This window comes from Aristolochia californica, unplaced genomic scaffold (genome assembly GCF_029961685.1).
Source record: "Aristolochia californica isolate CCGP_79_NKW_82.1479 unplaced genomic scaffold, dmAriCali1.0.hap1 SCAF_16, whole genome shotgun sequence".
NCBI lineage: Eukaryota > Viridiplantae > Streptophyta > Magnoliopsida > Piperales > Aristolochiaceae > Aristolochia > Aristolochia californica.
The window spans coordinates 18,590,789-18,617,031 of NW_027181837.1; the positions used below are offsets into that span (position 1 = coordinate 18,590,789).

Sequence of the window (26,243 nt, forward strand, 5' to 3'; positions counted from 1 at the left end):
TTTGTTACCAAGTTTGAAATCGGTATGACTGATACCAACAACTTAAAAAAAAAACCTTAAAAAATTTGATAGGAATTTTGCCATGTCACATTTTCGAAGTGACGGTGGTTATGGACTGATGATACGGTACATTGAGCCAGGAATTTTGTAAATATTTTTGTGGACAGTTGGTAAATCAAATCTGACAAAAAAACGCGAAAATTTTTCATGCGGCAGCAAGTGCGCTAAGCATTTCTCTGTAGATAGATCAAATAAGACAAATTCGACGAGAATAATGAAAACGATTCCCGCTCGTTTGACAGTACGGCGGATTTCGAAATCGAGTATTCTGCGTGCCCGAGCGACCTCGAGGAACAAAATTAGCGCTTTTCGAACTCGCTGCTTCCTAGTTCGGTATCTGGTATTGTAGCTCTATGATGGCGGAAATTAGGCCTGTAGGAGTCCTGTCTAGCGAAGATCAAGATGTCACTCTTTTGTCGCCCGGAAGCCCGAAAAGGAAAAGTGTGGAATGCATAGAAGCCCCCCTTTTAATTATCGATGACGACGACCTTACTCCTTACAAATCGACGCCTTCTTTTGTCTCAGACACGCCTCTCTCGAATCTGGTAGAACTCAACTCATCTTTTGTAAAATGCACCACTGGATGCGCTGCCCCTGGAACCAGTACCGAGCAAAAATTCTCTGGTAAATGATAATCCTTCGCTTAGTCAGTCGTTTTCTCCTAGTTAAAAAATAGGCAATCTTGTGAGTGGTGGTCGTGTTGATGTTAACAGCTTATGTTGTTGATTTTTCTTGTGGAGTTTGCTTATTAAGATTTTGGATATTTACTGGTACATCCTGGGTTATTTTTCGAAACATTTGGATTTCTTCGTTGAAATTTAATTATTTTCCTCATTCTGTATGGAGGTTGATATTTAAGCATAATGAATGAAATAAATCGTTATAATGTCCCATTGTCCGAGTTTCTAACTATTGTGGTTGTAGAATAAGTTCATGCAGTTTGGTCCACCTTGGCTTACTTCTAATCTCATCCTCTATTGTTTGTTTCAGTACTTCTGTTTCTCTGTAATTTACTTGGACGTGGGCAAGTCTTCATCCATGTTGTCCATCTGCCACTAAGTGTTTGCATTTATGTTAAGTTCTAACTAAAAGGAAATCAATTACAAAGGCCCTCCAAATTCAACAACCTGGAAAGTACTGTCTCTTGTGCGAGCCTCCCCCTAGCGACTGCATTAAGTTAAATTTCAATGGGAGTGCTTTGGGATGCCCCGGGCCGGCGGGAGTCTTCAGAAACCACAAAGGAGAGACTGGTCTTTCCTATAAGGGGTCGATTTGTATTACTGAGTCCAACACCGCTGAAGTGATTGCCCTGATCATGAATTGAAAATTTTCAAGGACCCTCTTCATAGAAAGTTGTTGATTGAAGGGGATTCTAAAGTTATCATTAGTTGTTGCTCTAACTGCTTCCCCTCCTTGGAGCCATTGGCCAATCATTTCCTTTATTGTAGACATTGTATCCTCAATTTCTTTTACATTGGAATCACATTCCTAGATTAGCCAATTCCTTGGTTGATAGGCTAGCTAAATTTGGAACATCCCAACAATCTCTCATTGTTTGGGACGGTTTTCCCTCCTTGTAATATTGCTCTTTTGAAATTGTTAATATAACTCAGCACTATTTAAAAATAAAATAAAATCACAAAGGTTCTCAAATTCATTGTGTTTGGAAGATCCCTTGAAGCGATTTTTACTTTTTTCTCAAATTAGGTTTCTGATTGAATTAACTGGTCAACTCCTTTCTTCGTCCATGATGATGATAAGTGGAACACTGGCGTAATAGGCATTTGGTGAACCCATATGACAAATTTGGACTAAGCTTCAGAGAATATTGGAAGAGAGATTGGTTTAAGAAGATGAAGGTGACTTTGGCAATAAGAGGAATTTTGTGATTAATTTGTTGGAACCTAATGGACAACTTATTTGAGAACATAATGCAAGTAAAAACCTTAAAGAACACAATACAATTTGTGAGTTGACCTAGCCAACTCATGGATTGTACTCCATAATCTGCTTTGATACCATATGAAATTTATAGAAAATGGAAGTTTTTGAGAGATTAGGTTTTAGAGACCCTTCTTCCCTATATATAAATTTAATACTATTCAAATTTACCATGATGTTCCTTAAATACTAGGAATCTTGTTTGTACAGGAAAACACTTTCCTAGATAGTTAAGAAAATTAAATAAACTCGAATTATATCTTCTAACAATAAGAAGTAAGGTGGTTGCTTGAAGAGCAAGAAACAGATTGTGGTAGTTTGGTCTAATGATTAAGCCTACTATTAAGCTATGACCCACATTGTATGTGAATTATGTAGATTAAGTCTCTTATTCTTAAATTTGGGTTTATAGTTGAATAACTTATAGTGATGGGATGTGATAATCAAACAATTATCTTTATTGCTTGTAACATAGTGTTTTGCAAGAGAGCCAAACATACTAAAGGAGACTGCGACTTTATCAAGAATGCTCTTATGAGTGGGAAGATAGTGAATTCATAAATTCGATTAACTGATCAACTTGAAGAATTCTTCATTAAGACCCGTGATACAAAGGAATTTGAGGCATTTTTTGACAAGCTTGGGCTATTTGATATATATTCCTTAGTTGGAAGGAGAATATTGAGAAGTATTGTCTAGGGGTATTTTGGTCTACTGCTCTATGCATGCACTTCCATTGGTAAAGCCAAAGCATCTCTTTCTCTCTTTTCCACTCCTTTTGGCTGTTTCAGTTCATATTGGATTTCAGCGTCCGTGCCCAACTGCTGTCATAGGCAACACTACCATTGCTTCCTTAGTTCGCACTTAAGAAAAGGCAATAACTGTATCTCCTTGTTTCTAGTGAAAGAATGAAGTCTTTGTTCTGCGTGAAAGTCTCCAATGAAAGCCTTGTCTCCTTGTATTTATGTGGGTGTGGAATGTTGAGGCTGAGCTTAAGAGGCTGGTAAGGCTGTCATGTTCGTCTTGGTCCAAGTATTGTCTTTTTTGCAGCCCAGGCTACTGCTCTCCTGCTTTTACTCTGTCTAACTCACCTTGCGTCTCATTTCTTCTAAGTTTGAATCTGGTCTGTGAAGATGCAAAGTGGGAGCTTAAGGATCTTAAACAGTCAAATCCGTAAACTATTTCTTGCTATCTGGTAGAATTGTTAGAAACATGTTGATCTCTTGCATTGTTTTGGGAGCACTGTTGAGCTCCTATGAGAAGGATTGCTTTTACATGATTTATGGTGTTAGTGATTATTCTGATGACCAACCAGTTCCCTCATCCCACATTTCCATGTTTTATTTTGATCGATGTTCTTACTTTAACAACAAAGCAATTTTTTTTTTTTTTTTTTGAAAAAGTGATGATTTTATTGAGAGCAAAGGAAAACAACAACAGAACTAAGGAAGTGCTCCCCTTACAACAAGAGATTGCAGGGAAGTTCCAAGCTTAACACAAGTATCAACAACAGAATTTGTTGATCCGGGTACATGAGACCAAGTACAAGAGATTTTTTTTTTTTGATGAAAAAAAAATCTCTTAACACAAGTATCAACAAAAAAATTTACTGACCAAGTACAAGAGATAGAAGATACAATTTCTGAAATGTCCAAAAAAATATCCCAATGCTGCCACAGAGGGTCCCAAGGTGTAGAAAACCATCCAATCACAACTTTGAGTCTCCTTCAATGATGAGAGGGCCATTGAAACGGCCTCGGAAGAGAATAAGACCATGTAGGAGTCCGGAGAGCTCAACAGTTGTGGAATCTGTCACACCAAGAGGTCTGGAGTAGGATAGAAGAGCGGTCCCATCCGCAATACGAAACTCACCCCCATAATCCGCAATTCTAGGACAACCAAGGGCACTACCGTCAAAATTGAGCTTAATGAATCTGGGGGAGGGGGGGCTACCATTCCACTAACACAGGCGCTCTAGAAGGGACAGCCATCCTGGCAATCACATTCTAGTTAGTGCGGAGAGGAACATTGTATAGGTTGTCAAATTCCCTCTGGATATGGAGCCAAGTAGAAATTAGACAGTGGTAGTGCAAATGCCCTCCTCAATCGTGCTAGATTTGCAATTGAAGCGGTGATTATTCCTCTCTCTCCAAGTATAACTTTTCTTCATAAAATATACTTCTTTTGAGAGAAAGAATTTGATAAATTTTGGACTCTTTAATCTGGCCAAATTGAGTACTCTTTCTTCTTTGGCCAACATGTCTATTGAATCTTTCGAGATCGATATCTCCCTTGAGAAAACTCAGATTGAGAATTGGTTGGATAAGTAAGAAAATAGACTTATAAATCTTTCTTTTGATGTATAATTCTCCATATAAAGTCTCGTTCTTGATGGTATGAAACAACTAAAAAGTTGAAGTTTTTTGTTGTTGCTCAAACCTCTCTTGCAGTCTAAGCTTTGCTGCTTGAAATATCAATTTCTCTTTGTAGAAACCTCTGATTGCTAAACTTCTTTTTGAGTTTGAAATTAGACTCCAAGATTTTTTCGTCAATATATAATTTTCAATATGAAAAGTTTAGTATGGAGGTGCGAACGCCAAGAAAACAACGGGTACTAGAACAGGAATGAAAGAAAAAAAGATAAAATAAAAACCTAAACTACTAGAGATGATAGATCAGAAAAATATCACAATATTTTTGTGGGTTGATCGAGTCAACTCACAAAACCTGTTCTGATACCATGTTGAATTTCGGGAAAAGTGAAAAACTTTATTGACTTGATGTAATTTATGTACAATGAGCCTCTATTTATTATAGGGAAACAAGTAGAATCCAATTACAATTAAATTGCTTTTATCCCAGTTATACCCAAAATTTAAATACTAAAGGATAAGTTCTAGAACAATTGAACATAAATAGAAAACTAACATAACTGAAACACTTAACAAAAACTTTTCTATGAGACCTTCTCCTATGAGACTCTCGTAAGACTCCACCATATTAATTCTGGCTCTATGAGACTTCTTACTGTGAGAGTTATATAAGACTCCCATATTTTCTTTTCAACAACATTTAGGTTCTCGGTGGCTAAATAAAGAGGTGTGCTTCTTGGATAAGGGAAAGGAATCGGCTCTTCCAATGGTGCTCTTCCACTGCAACTCCCCCTTGGCGGCATTGGCACGTTTACCATTGTATTGCTGACCTCGTCTCCAACCTTACTTGTAACTGGTTCCATGTTCCCCACTCAACCAACTCTTTGGCTGATGGTTCGGCTAAGCATGGGACCTCCCTTCAATCTCTAGTTGTAATTGGAGGCCCGCTTTAATGTAGCTTGTTTTTCTCTTATTTTATATATTATCATTTTTATAAAAAAAAAGTACTATTGAGCTAATTCTTCAACATCATTAATGTACTGCATCAATCTCCTCCTTTGGTTGGTTATTTGAAGCTTATCAATCTATGGCCGCCCATGAAATCCTTCACTCCTACAAGAAATTGAACAAACCCAAGAGTGGTTATCAAACTTGACTTTGAAAAAGCCTTTGACAGAGTTAATTGGAAATTAGTTGACCACCTCCTCAATAAGATGGGTTTCCCCATTGGTTGGAGATTCTGGATGAGAAGCTATATCTCTAACGTCTCCTACTCTGTCCCAATAAATGGCAAACCTTGTGGATACTTCAAAGGCTCTAGGGGACTCAGGTAGGGGGATCCCCTATCCCACTTTTGTTTACTCTCATTGGAGAACAATTAGCCGCAATGATCCGTCTGGCTAAAACATCTGAATGGCTAAGCCCTGTCTCTCTTAACCCTGTTCTCGATATTAGCCTCCTCCAATATGCAGATGACACTATATTTTTCTGTGATGGCACCCTCAATCAAATTCATAATTTAAGTGCTTTGCTGAGCTTATTTGAAATCTCATCTGGACAAAATCAGCTGGGAGAAAATTTCTATATCTAGTTACAATTTTGAGCTTGGTCTTCTCAACTCTATGGCCAGCTATCTTGGTTGCCGTATTGAATCATCCTCTGGAACCTATTTGGGGCTTCCTCTAACCCCACGTCTCCCCTCTAAGACTTGCCACCTGGCGGGGGAAATTTCTCTCAAAAGTAGACAAGTTAACTCTCATCAAATCATGTTTACAAGGAATCCCTAACTATTATTTGTCTATGTTCCATTGCCTAGCGTCAATCAGAAACATAATTGAGCTTCTAAAGAGACGTTTCCTTTGGGGCGGTCCAAACGATGGAAAAAAATGTCATTTGGTTAAATGGGAGGAGGTTCACAAGCTAAAAGTATTAGGTGGATTGGGAATCCGAGATACATCCACAACAAACTCTGCTTTGTTGCTTAAATGGATTTGGAAATTTAATATGAATCATCATTTGATTTGGAGAGCTTTTGTAAGGGAGAAGGCAAATCTCCCATTTGGCTAGTGGACAAAAGGAGGACGAATTCGCTCTTTCTCACCCGCTTGGAGAAAAATAGCTCAACTCCTCCCCAAATTCAAAATGGCTACAACATGTTACATTGCAAATGGAAATACATCAAAATTCTGGAATGACTGGTGGGTTGGCTAATCCCCCCTAAAAAATAGCTTTGACCTCTTAGGTAACTCAAAGATCAATATCTCGGATAGCTGGTCAGAAATGGGGACTGGAATCTAAACCTTAGAAGACATCTCACTGATACTGAAACCTTCCTTGCATCCCAACTCCTTCTCACTCTTCCAACCAGATAACCAAATACCTCCAATGATACTCTAATCTGGACTCCTTGTCCCAAGGGGTCTTTCTCCACATCTTCTGCCTATACATACTTAAATAACCTCTCAGCCCACCCAAAACACCCTGCTTCGTATGCCTGGGATCTGCTCGCCCCCCCACGTGCTAAGCTCTTCATTTGGTCTGCCTGCAGAAACAAAATCTTAACCTCTGATGCTTTAATTCGTCGGGGCACCTCTGTCTTGGACCCTCACTACCCCTTTTGCATAAATACCCCAGAAACAGCAACACATGTCCTTCTTTCATGTTAGTTTGCCTACCTAGTCTGGACTTCCCTTTTAAACAAAGTTGACCTTCAATTTTGTGCCTTTGGAAACATTGCTGACACTGTCTCTCCCTAGTCAGTACGAAGCTCCCAAAATTAGGGAAAATGATCTTATCTTGCTGTATTGGTCATAATATTTGAGCTCTCTGGAAAGAGCGCAATAGAAGGAAATTCAAACTCAAATCTTGTCCTATTGAGGTTTTGACTGAGCAAATCTCTAGTGAAGTCTCTGTCTGGCTCTTAAACAGAAAAGAATTCAAAAAATTCAGTGACTCTAACTTTAGAGGAAATTGGCAATTTTTTGCTGGGATGTCCCTGCCCTCTTGCCCCCCTACTATGGCCACATGAATCCCCCCTCTACTTGGGTACACAAAACTCAACTTTGATGGCAGTGCTTTAGGCTGCCCGGGTCCTGCAGGATTCGGTGGTGTTATCCACAATGGAAATGGCGATCTCCTCTTCTCATATGCAGGTCCCCTCGGCAACTCAGATTCTACTACTGTAGAACTCTCTGGCCTTTTGCATGGGCTCAAGGTCTTTTCTAGCCACATCTCTAGCCACCTTTTTATTGAAGGCGATTCAAAAGTAGTCATCAATTGGTGTGCTAACCATGGTCACCCCCCGTTGCGTCATTGGGATATGTTCAATGAAATTTGTAATTTACTTTCTGGTTTAAACTGTATATGGAACCACATTCCTCGCTCTGCTAATCACCTAGCAGACTCTCAAGCTAAGGAGGGTGTGTCTCTCCAACACTCTAGGTTTGTATTTTCCCCTCTTGTTATTAATATATGCACTTTCATAAAAAAAAAAAAAGTAGAAAGAGTTTTAAGTAAAAAGGATGTTTTTGTCCAGTCATTTTTAAGTGATTCTTCTTCTTTTATATCGTAGGGGTTTTATGCAATTAGCAAAGTTAAATGTATTTCATCTAATGAAAGAGAATATAGCTGTTCCAAACCTATTGTATGCCAAATAGAAGTTTTTTTTTTTTTTTGTTTTCACCTTTTTCTTGCAGATTCAAAATTTTTAAAGCTGAATAAGGAGATCTGCTCATGCCAGATCAAGGGCCTGCTGGTTCGTGGGTAATATTCATAGTCCTGATGGGTCTGTGTTTAGAGCATATTTGTGCCCATTTCTCTTCACTAAAGTAGAGTTCTTAGGTGTTCTTCATTGGTTGTATATCAATCCGAGTGGCTTTTGATTTTTGTGATCGTGGAAAGTAACTGTAAGAGTGGTTATTAGCAGGTTCTAGATCATAACTGCCCATGTTGGCATCTCCTTCTTTATTATGATAAGATTCAAGAGATAACAAGAAATACTTCTGTCATATCAGCTCATAACAAATTCTCAATTCTAAGGTAGCCTCAATTGGCAATAATTTTGTGTGGGATGCACCTTGCCTCTTTGAGGCTCTTGTATATTGTTTCTAGTTGAGTGTGCAGACTATAATTGATCTAATGATATTTATATAAGGAGTATATACTTACGTTTGGAGCTATGGCATGTATTTTATTTGACAGGAATTGCTGGTCTGATTTGTTTGGAGTCTGATAATGAGTCTGAAGGTACTTCTCACCGTGATTGTTCAAAGGAAAATGATACTGTGAGCCTCTCTACTTCGGCAAGTTCTCTCAGTAAGGGTTCTCAAAATGACTATATTGGGTTAGTGATGCTTGGGGAGAAAGAAGCAAAGAGAAGCACTAATGACTGGGACTCTCTTTTGTTTGCTGATCATAAGACTGATGCAGAGAATAAAGTTTCCTCCAGCATTCTCAAATCTGTTTCCTATGGTGACAATGATGCAGAATCCAAGTCCAAGCTTTGTTTTGGTGATAGTAACCAGCAAACTGTTCTTCAAATTATTGAGGACAATCCAACTCATAATAGCTGCTCCTTTGATACGACTCTTTCCATGGTAATCTTTTCTTCCTTGAGCCAGCTAAGAAAAAGTTATATATCTGGATACACTGCTAAGCCATTTGGTCCATGGTCTGCTTTCCTATAATTAACGGAACTTTTTCTCTATGTCATAACCTCTTCTAAAGGTGTCTGGTGACATGATTCTTATTTGGCAATGACCCTTCTGCTGTGTTCAGATAGGAAAGTTTTGTTGTCATGTTGATTAATAGAGGAGATAAGCAAACCCATTAGATCCCTAAAGCTCCACTTATCATGTTTTTTTCATTAGATGTGACTTGAATGTAAGTGTTCCAATATTTTTCCACATTTTCAATGAATGCTAGTGCCATGAATCTACTATCTAATTTAACCAATGCTTGTTAGAACTTTTCCGATAGGTTAGGGAAAAATTAGCACTTGCATTTGCCTTTGTTAGAAGATTTATTTATCCGTAGTTTTACAGTTTTTTTTTGTTTTTGTTTTTAGTACGTCTTTTTCTTGATTTATGTGATGAGCACTAATGATCTTATACTTTATGAATGGTGTGCATTTATATAGTTATAATTGGTTTCTGAAATGTTCTTTTACAGTAGGTAGCATGTGAATTTGTATACTATTTTTTTATTCTAAGTTGCAAGATAAGTTACATTAGTATCAAGGCTGGGTCTTGAACTCAACACCTCCCACTAATAACACCCAGATTAAGCTGTTCTATTGAGATTTAATAGATCAGTGTTTCTCTTTTTGGCTCATCCAAAGTGATATTTAAACCCCTGCAGTAGTAAAGTAGCTAGTCATGAGCCGGTAGGAAAAAAAATGTTACTGTGTTCTCTTCACTTTTACCTCAGTTAATTAAACCATGATTTAGATATATAATGAAAAATGCTTAAAAGCGTAGGTACATTGCCTTCTCTTTAATGTCAACATATTTTCCGTATCTTCATGTGGGGCCTGTTTCATCTTGTGAGACCCATGGATTAGCCCGTTGACATTTGAACAACCCATCATGAATGATTCAGGTCACCATTGATGAGTTGCCGTCTCAATAAGGCATGTTATACGGGGAGATGATTACTATCATAGACGTGGCATTTATGTCATTTTGTTCTTGTTGTTTAAGTTAAATGGGAAGATTTCATAAAAAGAGAAGAAGTTAAATGGGAAGATGACAAGTGGTATCTAAGCATTTTTTTTTTTCATGTTTATTTAACTGTTTTTACTCCCAGGCTTCCCTCTGCTCAATATAATTCTTTTTTGAAAAAAAATCCTTCAGTAAGGACTCTTATGTTAATCGTGGTTCATGAAGTCAGATTTCATGTCCAACTTTAGCTGTATTTCAAGAATATGCTTTGCATATCTTGCACTGTGATTATAAATATGGTGTGTATCTAGGCAAAGGATTGGATTTGAGTCATTGGCTCAATGCCCATGTGGAGGGTTTGTACTAGGTCTTGGGTTCAAACTTTAAATAAAAAAATTATGGTGTGTGAGTTCGCAAAAGAAGGCTCTTTTAATCTCATCTTTTTCATGCTTCTATAATAGGTTCAGACTATGCATGAAAAAGTCATTGTGGAGCAATTAGGTGATGCAGCAAAGCAGAAAGATGTGACTAAAGCAATCAATATTGAGAAGAAAAGACGAAAAGTAGAGCAAGCAGCAAGAAAGGAACAACAAAGAATGGAAAAGAAAGATAAAAGAGAGGTTAGTTTTTTTTCTCAATTTGTTTACCACACTGTTTAATTGATATACTACTATACTATTGGCCTGTAAAACATGCAAAATAGTATCATTGAGTTTTAAAGTTTTTTGATTTTGAAAACTTTAGAGGGTAGTAATAAATAACTATGTTTAAAGTTTAAAGCTTTCTTGTTGTTAGGTGAGGCCTCCCTTAATGTACTCTTTTGCTTTCCTTCGTAATAAAATCATCATCATTTCAAAAAAATTTTAAAGCTTACTTTAGGACTCTTCTTAAAGGGTACGAAGGGCACGAAACTCAGCCTCAAGCAAATCACAATAATCTAGTCAAACAATCGAATCACAATTGAGCTAAACCAATAGAAACACCTATGGCTGTGGGTCATAATATTTTTGATGAAAGGAATCCCTTTGTAACAGACAAGACAGTGTACACTACACTAGTTGGTTAGTTGATTTATGCAACTATGATCAGGTCAGATATCTCATTTTCAGTCAGTGTAGTGAGTCAATTTATGGAAAATCCTCACAAGATTTATCTTGAAACATCTCAGATAATTCTATGCCATTTGAAAATGAGCTCTTGGTAATGGGTTAATCTATAAACTCCATGAACACTTTTTTTTTTGAAGGAAAGTGTGTGAATATTCAATAAATCAGAGAGAGAAATACAACCTATTGGGGTGGGCCAACCTTCACAAAAAGGTGTTAGAAGGAAGATCCCCGTTTAGCGTATAAGTCTGCCAAATGATTGACAGATCTTGGGGTGTGTGTTCATGTACCATTTAGAAGAGAAATTATGTTACAAATTTTGAAATAAATGTCCCAATGTCTCTAGGGAGGGCGAATTCCTTTTGCACACCAATTGATGACAACCTTAGAATCTCCTTCAATGATGAGGGGCCCAACGAGATGGTCTTGGAAGATGATGACAATTATAAATATGCCCCTATTTACTTAACATTTCATTTAAACCCTTATATCTCCCAATATACATATTCAAATTACACAACATTTGAACAGTTTCTACAATCTTCATATTTCTCTTTTTTACATTATATGTTTAAATTTTTGTTTCATTTTGTGGTGTAATTAGAGAGATTTCAAGGTTTACGTGCAAAGGGGCACATTTGTCACTGTATCTTTTTTCATAAGTGATATATAAGTTAATTGAGGGTTGATCCCAGACCATAATGGTTGCCGCTCTATTCAATGCTGCTTCCACTTCTTCTCTTCTATTTTTCCTTCTCTTTCCTCCTTTTCTCATTAATTTTTTATAGTTTGAAATTAGTATATCCACAATGGACACGTTTCCTTTCTCCATGGCCTTTGCCCCGGCCACTTCCATTACGACCTCTTCTTCTACTCCGACCATCTTGTTTGGGAGAACCTTGAGTGGGATTGGTGACTAATGCTGATTTTCACTCTTGATTACTTGATTAGCTCCCACTTTAATTGCTGGCTCAACTTGAAAATCTCAAGCACATGTTTCTTCAAACGTGTGATTATCATTGTTACAAAGGTATTTGGGTTCGAATGGCTTCAAACCAGTGTTCATGGATTGTAAAAATCGAGCCACATCATTGCCGATCGCAACCGAGCGTACAAGGGTGGCTGACCTAGGAATGTGATTCCATGTACAAGAAATAGAATATACAATGTCTGCTATGGAAGAAATGGTGGGCCACTGTCGCCACAGGGGGGAGGCCGTGCTGGAGCACCAACTAATGGCAACTTTAGAATGCCCTTCAATCATCGGCTTTCCATGAAGACGGTCCTTGAAAATTTCCAATCCATGGAGAAGGGTAGTCACTTCTGTGGTATTGGAGTTAGCAATACCATCCGGCCCTACATATGAAAGAATAGTCTCTCCTCTGTGATTTATGAAGATTCTACCTGCATCGGCTGGTCCTGGGCACCCCAAAGCACTTCCATCAAAATTTAACTTTATGCAGTCGCAAGGGAGAGGCTCTCATTCGGCCATGGCTGGCACCTTTTGAGAACCCGCCATATGAGCCAGAAGACTCCAATTCCAGTGAAGGGATATTCCTGCTTGAGGGGCAAATTCCTTCCTAGTATGCAACCAGCTAGAGGTCATTCCAATTGTGCAAGAGATAGTACTTTCCAGGTTGCTGAATTTGAGATTAAACCTCCAATTGTTTCGCTCTTGCCAAATGCATGAGATTAAACCTCCAATTGTTTCGCTCTTGCCAAATACACCACAGGATATGGGCAAGATATACAGAGAGAAGCAACTTGCCAATTCTTCGCAAATGTGTCCCCAATACCATCTGGAAAGTGCCGAAAAGAGGAGAGACTATAATGGTACACTATCTTGTTCTATGTATTTAGTTTTATCTTTACTTCCAATTTTCATGTAATTTGAACAAGTATGCGGGGAGATATAATGGTTTTTATTTCAACAAGTGTGTAATTTGAACAAGTGTTTTTAAGTGAAAAGTGGCATTTCTGTAATTTTTATTTCAGAACTCTATAAAAGACCTGGGTGGTCGAGCTCGACCCCCAACCTGAGTCGTTCCAGAACTTTGAATCTTCTCCTCTTTTCTTTCTTTCTCTCTCTCTCTCTCTCTCTCTCTCTCCCTCCAAAACCCTAAGTTCACTCTTTTACGTTCTCCATGATGCCCCTTCAGGCTATGGTAGGGACCTTATACCCAACCACTTTGGAATTGATGGGAGCCATAAAAAAGACTCTGTTGGTGGTGCTGTTGGATAGTGACAGCACACATAATTTCATCTATAGGAAAGTTGCCAAGAGCGTTGACCTCATTCCGACAACAATGTCATCTTTTCGAGTTATGGTGGCGAACAGTGAAACACAAGTGTGTAAATTATGAATCTGTGAAATATTTTTTGGGTAAAAGGTACATCTTTGTTTTTCCTTTCATATATATAGATGTTTTATTGTCTGTGTTTCTGACCTGATTATTAGTCAGGCATGGGTCAACCAGTTTACCTATCAGGTTGACCCGATTCGGACAGTACCCATTGCCACCTCTTCAATAAATGACTTTCTGTGTGGCAGCAAGAGATGTTGCAACGAGAAGCTCTAAAGGCTGAAGCAGCAAAAATGAAGAAACTGCAGAAGGAACAGGAAAAGTGGGAAAAGGGGAAGTTTGCACTGGAATCTATAGTAGCAGAGATTGACACAAAAGTTGTTGAAGCAGGATCTGTTGGAGGTAAACTCAATTCTCGCTTGATTATCTTTCACTATTGTACCTGTGAATATGCTAGTATGCTGATGGATTGCTTGACTTTCTTTATAAGGTTATCTCCTTACTAGGTTTGCTGAAAAAGGTATCACTTTCCGCGTGACTACAAATCCAATTGAAAGGACAGTTTTGTGGAAGATGCATGTTCCTGACCAAATTTTTCAGGTACTTGAATTTGAAATTTTCCTTAAAAAGAATGTGAGGGCATCATATCTGAACTCATATTTCTTTTCAATTTTCTTAGACATCTTTTTAGATGTATATAATGTTTTCTTTATCAATGTTTTTTAATATAGGTGATTATTATCAACTTAAATGTGCTGATATTGAGTCTGGTTTCACCTTGAATGTGTTATCGTCATTGAGTTCTTACCCAAAAATGTCGTAGTATATACTATATTCTTCTTCTTTTGTGGAACTTGTGGTCAATAATGGGAATCTCATAGTAATTTGAGTATAATAGTGAAGCAGACTCCTTGTACGAGTTCTAATATGTTTCACTATTAGAGATTTATTCAAACTAGGAAACTTTTTTTGAGAAGTAAGTGTAAATGTATTACTGAAGAAAAAAGATTACAACCCTTAAAGCTAAAGAGACATTTCCTCCACAACAAGGTGTTGGAGGGAAACGTCTTTTTTAGCTTGAGCATCGGCTAAGTGATTAGCTGATCTTGGAACATGTTTCCAAGTACAATGTAAGACAAAAATTAACTTATAGATTTCCTCAAATAACTCCCAATGATGCCAAGGAGTTTTGGATGGCTTTGTGCACCAGTTGATAATGACTTGAGAATCTCCTTCAACTAAGAGAGCATCATCCTTTTTTTGCTTGAAAAGTTTTAGACTGTTGTATAGCCCATATAATTCCGCGCTAGTAGACTCAGATACACCAATTGGACCCGCATATGTGAAGATAAGATTGGCTTGTTCATCGTGAATAACTCCGCCAAAACCAGCCGGTCCCGGACATCCAAGAGCACTTCCATCAAAATTTAGTTTAAAGTGCCCAGGAGGGGGGTTGGACTATTCAACCATTTCAGGGGCTCTTGTCGGAATAGACATACCTGCCACATTTCGCCAATTTCCTCGCATGTTTGTCCCTTTCAAGTTATAGAATTCTTTGCGTTGGAGAACCCAAGAGGTTACTTGACCGATAATCTGATCACAAAGAATTTTCCGTGGGAGGGCTTCCTGATTGAATTTTCGATTATTTCTTTCTTTCCATAAATTCCATGCAATGTGTCCAACACAACAAGAGATTAAAATTTTTCCCAATTTTGGGAGACGAGAGCTAACCAAAGTTAGGATGGTGTTATGTAAATCTTGAGATGGGCAGTATGATATACCGATTTTATCCATCAATTCGGTCCAGATCTTATGAGCATATGCACAGTGCAGAAGCGTGTGATCTGCTATTTTAGGAGATGAATTACAAAACGGGCATTCTGGGTTTGGAACATTAATGCCACGTCTTTGTAAAGCGTTAGAGGTTAAGATTTTCTTGCGGCATATCGTCCAGATAAAGAACTTAACTCGAGGAGGAATAGGTAGGGACCATGCAAAGGCAGCAAGATGTGCTGCTTGGGGAGTCAGATATGAAATCATATGGTGGTACGCAGAAGCAGTGGAGAACATACCTTGTTTGTTTGGCACCTAGATGAGTGTGTCAGTAGAGCTTTTTAATGTCACTTTTGAGAGCAATTTGACCAGGCTAGTGGCTTCCAGTGCTTCAGAATCATTCAATGCTCGCCTTAAATGTAGATTCCAGCCACCCGAAGGCTGCCAATGGTCAGAAACCATCGTGTTATGAGATCTTGATAATTGATAAAGACGTTGATGACTATCCTTCAAATAGCTTGAGCCTATCCACCAATCCGTCCAAAATAGAGTTTCTTTTCCGCACCCGATGTAGCATTTGACGGCTGACTTGAAAGTTGGTAAAAATTTGGCAATTTTCTTCCAAACAGGAGATAACCCCCCTTCCTCGGAAAGTGCACCCATCTTCACATCACCCCCCTTCCATTCGCCGGCCGTCAGGCCCCTTTTCAATTAACCGACTATCATTCGACTTGACAACGTACACTCCCCAAAAAATCCAGCCTGCAATCATGAATCCCTTACTGCATCTCCATCCCCCCTTCAACTGTCCCATTCTCCCACAAAAAAAGTCTGAAGAAGAAACCTCCCATTACTCCGTTCACTCACACTTACTCTAGAAGGAGGAAGACAAAAAAAGAAAAAAAAGAAAAGCGCCTGTTGCCAAAGCCTAACATTCCGACTAGCCCTTTGTCTACCGCTCCCCCTCCAAAAACTGATTATTTGGCCAACTTCGCTCAAATAGCTCAGACTGACCCCCAAATGGACTTCATCCGATTCGTCAAAGAGCAAGAGCAAGAGTTTCCTCCGCAGGAGTTCGAGGAAATTACCAAATTAGCGTGGGAATTCTGCAAATATTTCCATGACAGTCTCCTAAGCCTAGATGAGGATATCTCCCCAGCTGCCCCGAAATGATTGTTCTTTCCTAGAACGTCAGAGGAATTGGACCACGTTCTAAACGTGCAATCATCAAGGTAACCCTTTTTGAATCTAAGCCTAGTATTGTAATTTTGGTTGAAACCAAACTACAATCTTTTGATAATTTTGTTGCCTGGGAATTATGGTAAGATCCTCACCCTGAATGGGCAAAAGTTGATGCTGTTGGGCAATCTGGAGGTATTCTTGTCCTCTGGAACCCGAAATCTGTTGAAGCTGTTATTTCTCATCCTGGTCTTTTTTCCATTGGAATTCAATTTCGAGACCGTTCTCTGGGGGTTTCTTGGGCTCTTATTGGCATATATGGGCCAACTCGTTACTGCCTTTGTGTATCTTTTTGGGAAGAAATCCTCCTCCTCACCCAACTCTGGGACCTACCCTGGCTCCTGGCTGGGGATTTCAACGCCATCCTCCAACATTCCGAAAAAAGCCCTCCTGCCATTCGAACCGCCTCCAATATGCGAGCCTTCTCTGATCTCGTGTGCAATCTAGAATTGTCCGAAATACCTCTCTGGAAAAAAATTCACATGGTCAAATGGCCAGAACCCCCCTGTCATCTCCAAACAAGATCGTTTTCTTGCCAATAATGAATGGCTCCAAAATTTTCCCAACTCTACTGGTCAAGTTCTCAACAAGATAGGGTCTGATCACTGGCCGATCCAAATCAACACCCATCCTCCTGCATGGGGTAGATCTCTGTTTCGATTCGAGAATTCTTGGATCCTCTCTGACAGCTTCACCTCCAATCTTGCTGGATGGTGGCAAGAGCTCTCTCATCACCCTAACCCGGGTTGGACGCTCCCTTTGAAGCTCAAAGCTTTGAAGACAAAAATCCGCCAATGGTCTCTCAACCAACTCTCTGCTGCTGTTTCTCAAAAAAATTGGATCTGCCGGCGCTTATCTGAGTTGGATCTCCTCGAAGAACAAAGGTCCCTTTCTTCCCTTGATGTGTCTCTTTGAAATAAATTAAATCTTGAGCTGCCAAGTATTTTCCGAAATGATATCATGTACTGGAAGTAGCAAGCTAGATTTCGTTGGCTGGCCGAGGGGGATGGAAACACTAAATTTTTCCATGCTATTGCCTCGGTTAGAAGAAGGTTTAACTGTATCACCTCTCTCCGTCAGGGGGACCAGGTGATCACGGATAGCCTTGAGATGGCTAACATTCTTGTGAAGTTTTTCACAAATCTTTACTCTGAGGAGTGCTTCAACCGTCCTACCCTTTACCAACTTGATTATAACAGTATTTCCTCTTCGGATGCCGACTTCCTAGAACGGCCATTGAGTACTTAGGAAATCGAGGCTGCTACTCTTGGCCTCTCGAAAGATAAAGCCCTTGGTCTAGACGGCTTCAATGGTGAGTTCTATAAAAAATTTTGGGAGGTCATAAAAAATGATGTTTTTGCTTTTGTTCGAAATTTTCACCAAATGGGGATCACTGACAAGGCTTTGTGTGCTTCTTTTGTAGCCCTTATTCCAAAAAAAGCTAACTCTTCTTTACCTCAAGATTTTCGGCCCATTAGTCTCACCAAAGTTTTTACAAAATCATTGGACGAATTCTTGCCAATCGTTTGAGATTCCTTCTTCCAAAGATCATCAACCCTTGTCAAAGTGCCTTTATACGTGACTGAAATATCCTTGATCCTGCCATGGCTGCACATGAACTACTGGATTCATTCAAAAATTCGAAAAAGCCCAGATTTGTCCTGAAACTTGATTTTGAAAAAGCATTTGATCGTGTGAACTGGAAACTTGTTAACCAACTATTTCATAAATGGGATTTGGGACACGTTGGAATTTTTTGATGAGGAGCTGCATTTCGAATGTATCATATTCTGTGTTAGTTAATGGTAAACCTTGTGGGTATTTTAATGCCACAAGAGGTATTCGGCAAGGGGACCCTTTGTCTCTGTTCATCCTCACTCTCATTGCTGAACATCTTGCCTCTATGGTCCATCTTGCAAAAAAATCTGGGTGGCTGAAATCAATCTTGGATGATCCAACTCAAGATATCTCCCTGTTTCAATATGCTGACAATACTATTCTCTTTGGCGAAGGTACGTTAGCAGAAATTTCTCATATTAAAGCTATGTTAAATTTATTTGAACTCTCCTCTGGTAAGAAAGTTAGCTAGTCAAAATCCTCAATTACTGGCTTTAATATTGATCCTACTGTGTTAAATTCCATGGCTCAATACTTGGGATGTAAAATTGCAATGCCTCCATGTTCATATTTGGGATTGCCTTTATCGCCTACATTACCCTCCAAAAGCTCTTGGTATCCCATTATTGAGCGTTTGGAAGGACGTCTGGCCACTTGGAGAGGAAGATTTTTATCCAAGGCTGGTAAATTGGTTTTCATTAGGTTCTGTATGCATGGAATTCCTTCCTATTTTCTTTCCCTTTATCGATGTCTTGCCTCTGTTTGCCAAAGAATTGAATTGCTCAAAAGAAAATTCTTGTGGGGAGGACCGAATGGGGAAAGGAAATACTCTCTGGTGAAATGGGCTGAGGTATGTAAATCAAAATCTTTTGGTGGGCTTGGGATCTGGGATACTGTCACTACAAATTCAGCTTTGTTACTTAAATGGATTTGGAAGTTTAACTTATCTTCTAAATTAATTTGGAGAAAATTTGTTGCGGCAAAAGAAAATAAATTGTTGGGTTGGTGGATTGAGGGTGGGCGTTGTAATAAGTTGTCTCCCGTATGGAAAAAAATTGTAAAGTTATTACCTGCTTTCAAATCTGTTGTAAAATGTTACTCGGGCACGGGTTTACAAGATTTTGAACCGATTGGTGGACTGGTGCACATAGATTCAACAACAGCCACAACTTGTTTTCAAATTTGGCAAGAAATATTGAAGCTTCTATTTCGGACCTGCGAACTGATTCAAGAGGGTGGAACCTAAATCTCCGAAGATCATTGTTGGACTCTTAGGCCTTGGTAGCTTCTGACCTCATTACCATGCTCTCTTCGGTAAGTCTAAAAAATTCGCCAGATACTCTTATTTGGATGCCTAACTCAAAAGGTAATTTTTCAACTTCTACTGCTTATTGCTTCCTAAGTTGTACCAACCATCCACAAATCAACCATCCATCTGCCATTGCATGGACTCTGCATGCTCCCCCACGTGCTAAATTTTTTATTTGGACTGCATATTGGAACAAAGTCTTCACTTCAGACACCCTAATTCAAAGAGGTGCCCATGTCCCAGACCCTCTTTGCCCCATTTGCCAAACTTCTATGGAGACAACCACCCACATCCTTCTACATTGCGAGTATGCCTTTTTTGTGTGGACTAGCCTTTTAAACAAAATCGATCTCCAATTTTATTCCTCTCAAAATCTCCCTTCAACCATCCTCTCAATTACAAATACCAGCCTTCCAAAACTCGAAAAATTACTAATATCTTGTTGTGTGTGGCATCTTATATGGGCATTATGGAAAGAAAGGAATAATCGAAAATTCAACCTAAAGTTTATTTCGAGAGAAATATTGGTTGAAAAAATTATCGGTCAAGTTACTTCGTGGATTTTATTGCGTAAGGAATTCTGTGATCTTCGTGGATCAAACTTCTGAGAAAACTTGCGAATAATTGCCAGAATGTCCTATCCTGCAAGGTCCCCCTCGTATGGCGATTTGGTCCTCTCCCCCCTATTGGCCATTTTAAATTGAACTTTGATGGTAGCGCATATGGTTGTCCGGGCCCTGCAAGTTTCGGGGCTGTTGTTCATGATGAAAATGAAGTTCTTCTCTTTTCCTATGTCGGGCCAATTGGAAATTCGGACTCTATAACTGTTGAATTTGCCGGATTATTTAACGGACTTCGGATTTTCAAAAGTCGTACTTCTGGGCCCTTTTGTATTGAAGGTGACTCAAAAGTTGTTATCAATTGGTGCGCAAATAATGAACGTCCTCCGTGGCGGCATTGGGATATGTTTTACGATATATGTAGTTTAACTTCTGTTTTAAATTATAAATGGAATTATATTCCTAGATCTGCAAATCATTTAGTTGATGCTCAGGCTAAACTAGGCGTCTCTCTCCAACACTTTGTTGTGGAAGGAGGCCTTGTTTAGCAAAGTATTGTAATTCTTTCTTTTTTATTTTTTCTTTTAATACAGCTTACTCATCTCATTTCAAAAAAACTATATATATAAATACATCTTTAGCAAAAAAAAAAAAAAAAAGAAAGAAGAAGTCTCAAATACAACTTTTTTCTATTTTTAGAAAGTTGTTGTTTTAGGAAAATACTCTATTTTGGAACTTTCTGTATAGGAAAAGTTAGCATATTTTTTCTTTTATTAGTTTCCTAGTTTTTATTATGTTCTAGATAAGAAAGTTTTATTTAGTTCCTTTTTCTCCCACCTGGAGGCCCCCCAACCAGAAATCCCCTCTAGTTTACTTCCAACCCACCTCCCCCATTACCCCTATCAACTGCCCCTGCCTACTCTCCCGCTCTTATTTAACCAGCAAAATTCCTCCTTATCCCAGCCAGAACCCAGAGTCTCCTCCTTTCGCAGCTGGCCTCCCCACGACCCAACCATTACCCCTATCCTGCCAGTCACACTTGCTCACCTTGTCAGCAGCCGTCCGATGGACCCCCTCCCAACACCGATTCAACCCCCCCAGTTCTGATTTCCACTCACCGAACTTTGACTACGAGTCTACCTCTTCGGTCACCAGTTGACCTAGACTCCTCTCAGCAGGCGAACCTAGTTCTCACCCCAGTCGGTGCCGTTCACCAATTCCCCTGTCCACTTATCAGCACTGCCGCTGCAGTGATCCACCATGGGGAATCCAGCAGGGCACCCCCACCTCGATGGATGTTGCCCCTGATAACCTTGGCTTCCCTCTCACGGGAGAACTCTGTTTCCCCCCGCCCGATGATCGCACACAACAATTCTTCACGGCATTACAATCAGAGCAGAGTAAATTTGATGATGGAACTCTTCGAAAAATGGGAGTGACTTACAAGGGGCATTTGCCGGGTGATATGCCCTCCCCTGGAGTTAACAAAAAAGAACACAAATGATTATAATTTCCTGGAATGTTCGTGGCCTCTACAAGAAACTAAATGTCAAAGCTTGTTTGACTCCATTGTATACGACTTGTGGGGATGCCCTAATTTGGAATGTTTGGCTATTAACGCTATTGGCTTTTCTAGCGGAATTTTCCTTCTTTGGAACTCATCCTTAGTTGATGTAATGGACCATATCAGTGGCATTTTTTCTATCGGAATTAAAGTGCGGGACAGATGTATTGGCTTACTTGGGGCCTTGCTGGTGTTTGAACGTCACTTTCTATGGAAAGAGCTCTCCGACCTTCTTCCTCAGTGACCTATTCCTTAGCTTCTCGCTGGTGACTTTAATGCTATAAGATTTTGCAGTGATAAGTCCCCCCTGCTTCTAGAATCTCTTCCTCCATGCGTAGTTTGCTGATTCTATTGGAAGGTTTGAATTGGAGGAGATTAACTTTTCTGTCAAAAGTTTTACTTGGTCCAATGAGCAAAGAGTGCCTATCCTCTTGAAGCTTGACCGTTTCTTTTGCCACTAGGCATTGGTTGAGGCTATATGCAAATGTTTGTGGCTTGGTTCTGAACTGTGCGGGATCTGACTGTTGGCCTACTCAGATTGACACAAAAATCGAGTGGTTGGGTTTCTTTATTCCACCTTTTCTACAAGCTTTATTTTTATAATTTGTCGGTGTAGAAGCCATCATCAACAATGACATCTACAGGAATCAATGAGCTTGTCTAAGATGCCTTAAGGAGGGGATGCTAATACAAAATCTTTTCTTTGAATCGATTTAGAGCATAGAACCATTAATGTAATTCTAACTATGAATAGTGATCACATAGCTTGCACCCTTGTTGATTTTTTTGTAAAGTTACTTGTTCATGACCTATTGCATAAGCTACATGTGGACAATCATCCCTGTCAAGACTCAGAGAGTGTAGGCAGTTTCCCTTGAGCAACCATTCACCCAAGCAAATTTTAGTGTCATTGTCATAGATTCTTATTTATTAAATCACATCTGTAGCAAAATGGATGTGTATTTTCAGAGACAAAAATATTATTATATAGATAGTATTGGAATGACAAAAGGAGATTGTGGCTTATAAAGGAGACTGGGTTTAGTTGTAGTATGTTTTACATGTCGGGAGTTTTGTCAACATGTGATGCAGCAGGCAATTTGCACTTAATCATCTTGGCTGTCTTCAACATTGAATGCGATGATTTGACTGTGTTTTAAGCTTGTTCATTTATGGCCCAGCTGGTTTCATGTGTTCATTCAATTTTGCTGTTTCCATCACCGAATTAGTGAAGTTTGTTGCCTTGAGAGTAGGTTAAAATGAACTAGGCTTTACAATACGTAATATTTGCAAAATTTCTGTTATTCTTGGCATCATATTGGTTTTTATAATAACTAAGGTATCTTGAACGTGGAACTGATCTGGTAGTGCACTTTCACAGTCTTCGTCCACTGGGCTAGAAGTTCAATATATACTCCTTGTATATGCTGCAGAAGAATTCTGTGATCTTGTCAATAATAATGCACTTCTTGATCAAATTACACGTGTCCAAAGTTGCTATCCATCTTACACTATTTGCTGTCTTACAAGTAAACTGATGGCCTATATTAATAAGAGGTGAGCATGTATTTTTTGCTTTTTCTTGCAACTTTACTGACCGTTAGTTATTATAAAATACTATATATTGATAAGTTTAATGATATAGTGAATTTGTTTCATGTGCTTTTCTTGAAAATTACCATCATTTACACTTTTCCACTATCCCCTTTTTTTTTTTTTTGAGAGAGAGAGGGACGGACTTTCTATATGATTGATCATCCTTTGTAAAATTGTGTTGTATCAAGGCACCCTGAGTGTCACCTTGTCCTCAAGATTGGATTCATCTTCAAGTTCCCAAGTTGCTTCATCGGATCCCATTGGATCAACAACACGGTGTAGAGGTGGGACCTGTGGCGGATATGCCGTTTCTTGAGAATGGCTATGGGCATAGGAGTGAGCCACTTTGTCCTCAAGGTTGGAATCATCTTCAAGTTCCCAAGTTGCGTCATTGGGGGATTGACAATCGCACTGGATCAAGAGCTCAGTGTAGAGGTGGGACATGTGGGAGATACGCCGTTTCTTGAGAACGGCTAAGGGCATAGGAGTGTCGTTCAACAACAAAAATTGGAAGTGTGGATGAAATGACTTTTCCGATACCCAAATGTTGTTTGAACTAGGAAACATGAAAGAGGGATGTATGGCATGGCCTTCTGGTAGTTGCAACTTACAGGCGACCTTGTCGATGCATTTTAGCACATGATATGGGCCAAAGAAGCGAGGTGCCAGCTTCTGGTTGTAGTGGATGGCTAAGAAGAGTTTGCGGTATGGTTTGGAGTTTTAGATAACCCAGATCACCAACGGCGAAGTTGGCTTAACGATGCTTCTTGTCATATTGAAGCACCATGTGTTGATGGGCAAGTACAAGATGATGCTTGATAATCTTTAGAGTGTCATGGTCTATGAGCACTTCATCCAAATCTACAAGAGTGGTAGTACCCGCAATATACAAAAGAAGAGTGGGAGGAGGCCGACATATACAACTTAAAATAAGGTTGTGCGCAAAGATGAGTGGTAAGATGTTATACGAAAATTCAGCCTATGGAAGGTATGACAGCCAGGTATGTTGTTTCTCTCTGGCAAACTCTTGCAAATAAGTTTCAAGGTAGTAGTTCACAACCTTGGTTTGACCATCTGTTTGGAGGTGATAGGTAGTACTCATCTTCGACATTTTGCCTTGCAAAAGGAAAAATTCTCCCCAAAAGGAGCTGAAAAATTAATCTCTATCCGAGACTATAAAGCGGGGTATGCTATGGAGTTTGGCCACATGATTGACATAGATTCAGCAATCGTGCGGGTTGTAAAAGGGTGCTTCACACCACAAAAATGCGCATAGTTGCTAAGATGATCCACAATCACAAAAATCATAATTTGACCCTTTGAAGGAGGAAACCCTTCGATGAAATCCACGGATATGTCTTCCCTCACATGGTCAGGTATAGGTAAGGAAGGTCAACGAGAGTTTTTTTTTGTTTGATGAAAGGTGATTTTATTACGAGAACCAGAGAAAAAAAGGAGTTATCCCCAAACAACAAGAGATTGCAAGGAAGCTCTCTGCTTGGCCAAAACATTGGCCACAAAATTTGTTGCTCTCGATATGTGAGACAAAAAACAGTCAAACAAGCTGACAATTTCCATAATTTCAAAAAACGTGTCCTAATGACGCCACAAAGGCGCTGAGGAATGCTCACACAAGCCGATCATCACCTTAGAATCTCCCTCGAGTGAATGGGTTTGGTGAAGTGATCGCTGAAAACACGGAGCCCATTAAGCAGGTTATGGACCTCGACTATCGTGGAATCCGCAATATCTAGTGGGCCGGTGAAGGAGATGAACGACTCCGCCAAAACCAGCTAAACCAGGGTTGCCGAAAGTGGAACTATCAAAGTTTAATTTAAGGACACCGGTAGGCAGTGGGGTCCACTCAGAAATAACTGGGGGCTTTGAAGACATATAGAGTTGGGCAAGACAACTCCAATTGTCTTTGATAGAAGATCCCGAAAAGGGGGAGAAATTTTTCCGAGAGTGGAGCCATGTGGCAATATTTCTTGAGATAGTATCAACAACTCTTTCTTGGGAATTGAACTTGGCTCTGAATCTCCTTTGATTGCGCTCTAACCAGAGACCCCAAGGAATGAAAGCCGAGCAAGCCGAGATCATCATTCTCCCAAGACCGGGGACGGTAGTCCTTGCTAGCATCCGACAGGCTGCGGTCAGATCCGTAGGAAAGCAGAATTGTAACCCAATTCAGCTGATCTCCCACGAGAAAAGGCATAGGATGAGCAGGTGGCTAACAGTTTCCTCAATGACATGGCAAAAAGGACAAATGGGGTCCACCCTAAGCTGGACACGCTTTTTGAGATTGTCAATAGAGAAGATTTTGTTGAGGCAGATGCTCCACGTGAAGAATTTTACTTTTGGGGGGCACTGAGACACTAGTTGAACTCCATTGCATGCCTAGAGCTTGGAGCGAGCCAACCTTGAATAACAAGATAGGCGGATAATACTGAAAAAGAGCTACTCTTATCTGGCCACCAAATTAGCTTATTAGATCTGCTGGCCTGAATCATGGTCGGCTGTATGGCTTCCTAAAGGCGATTGGCTTCCAAAGCTTCAAGGTCTGATAGACCTCGGCAAGGGTGGACGTTCCTCTTGCCATTACTGGCAACTTCAGCAATTATACTCCTCATAAGTTGCCTTAATCTCGTCAAATAAAGTAGGGAGTGGGGCCTCTTGTAAGATGGCTAAAGAAAAATCAACCGTTGGGAAATGCTATTTGCTGCTCTATTTTCCACCCTTTTCTTATAAGCACTTTTAAAATCATATCCCATCAGATTCACTATCCACTCCTTTTGTTATAAACAATTATAAAGTATATAGTTCCCTTACGTATGCGGACCAATTCAACATCCTTCTTTTAAGAGGACGACTAAAGAAGGCAATTGCCTCATCTGCCTGCATCAATACAGCACCTATTCTCGAACTGGTTGCATAAGCTCAACAATAAATGGTTTGGAAAAGTTAGGGAGAGAAACTATTGGAGTGGAACTCACTTTGCACTTTTGCTGATCAAAGGCACGAGTTGTGTCGTCGGTCCAATTGAATACCCCTTTTTTAGTGAAAGGTAAGTGGGAGTGCAATGGTGGCATAGTTCTTGATGAAGCGGCGGTAATAGCCTAAGAATCCCCTCAATTGTTTTATAG

At 39.6% G+C, this 26,243-nt stretch overlaps 1 protein-coding gene across 1 annotated transcript in view; it reads left to right on the forward strand.

Moving 5' to 3' along the window:
• The first annotated feature begins 262 nt into the window (after positions 1-262).
• Positions 263-26,243, forward strand: part of LOC137953403 (crossover junction endonuclease EME1B) — a 34,433-nt gene continuing 8,452 nt past the window's right edge. The window contains exons 1-6 of the mRNA XM_068800789.1: positions 263-684; positions 8,574-8,968; positions 10,495-10,653; positions 13,691-13,844; positions 13,933-14,042; positions 22,886-23,061. Coding sequence (XP_068656890.1) covers positions 414-684; positions 8,574-8,968; positions 10,495-10,653; positions 13,691-13,844; positions 13,933-14,042; positions 22,886-23,061 — 1,265 coding nt within the window. The 5' untranslated portion in view covers positions 263-413. The remainder of the gene's footprint in view (positions 685-8,573; positions 8,969-10,494; positions 10,654-13,690; positions 13,845-13,932; positions 14,043-22,885; positions 23,062-26,243) is intronic.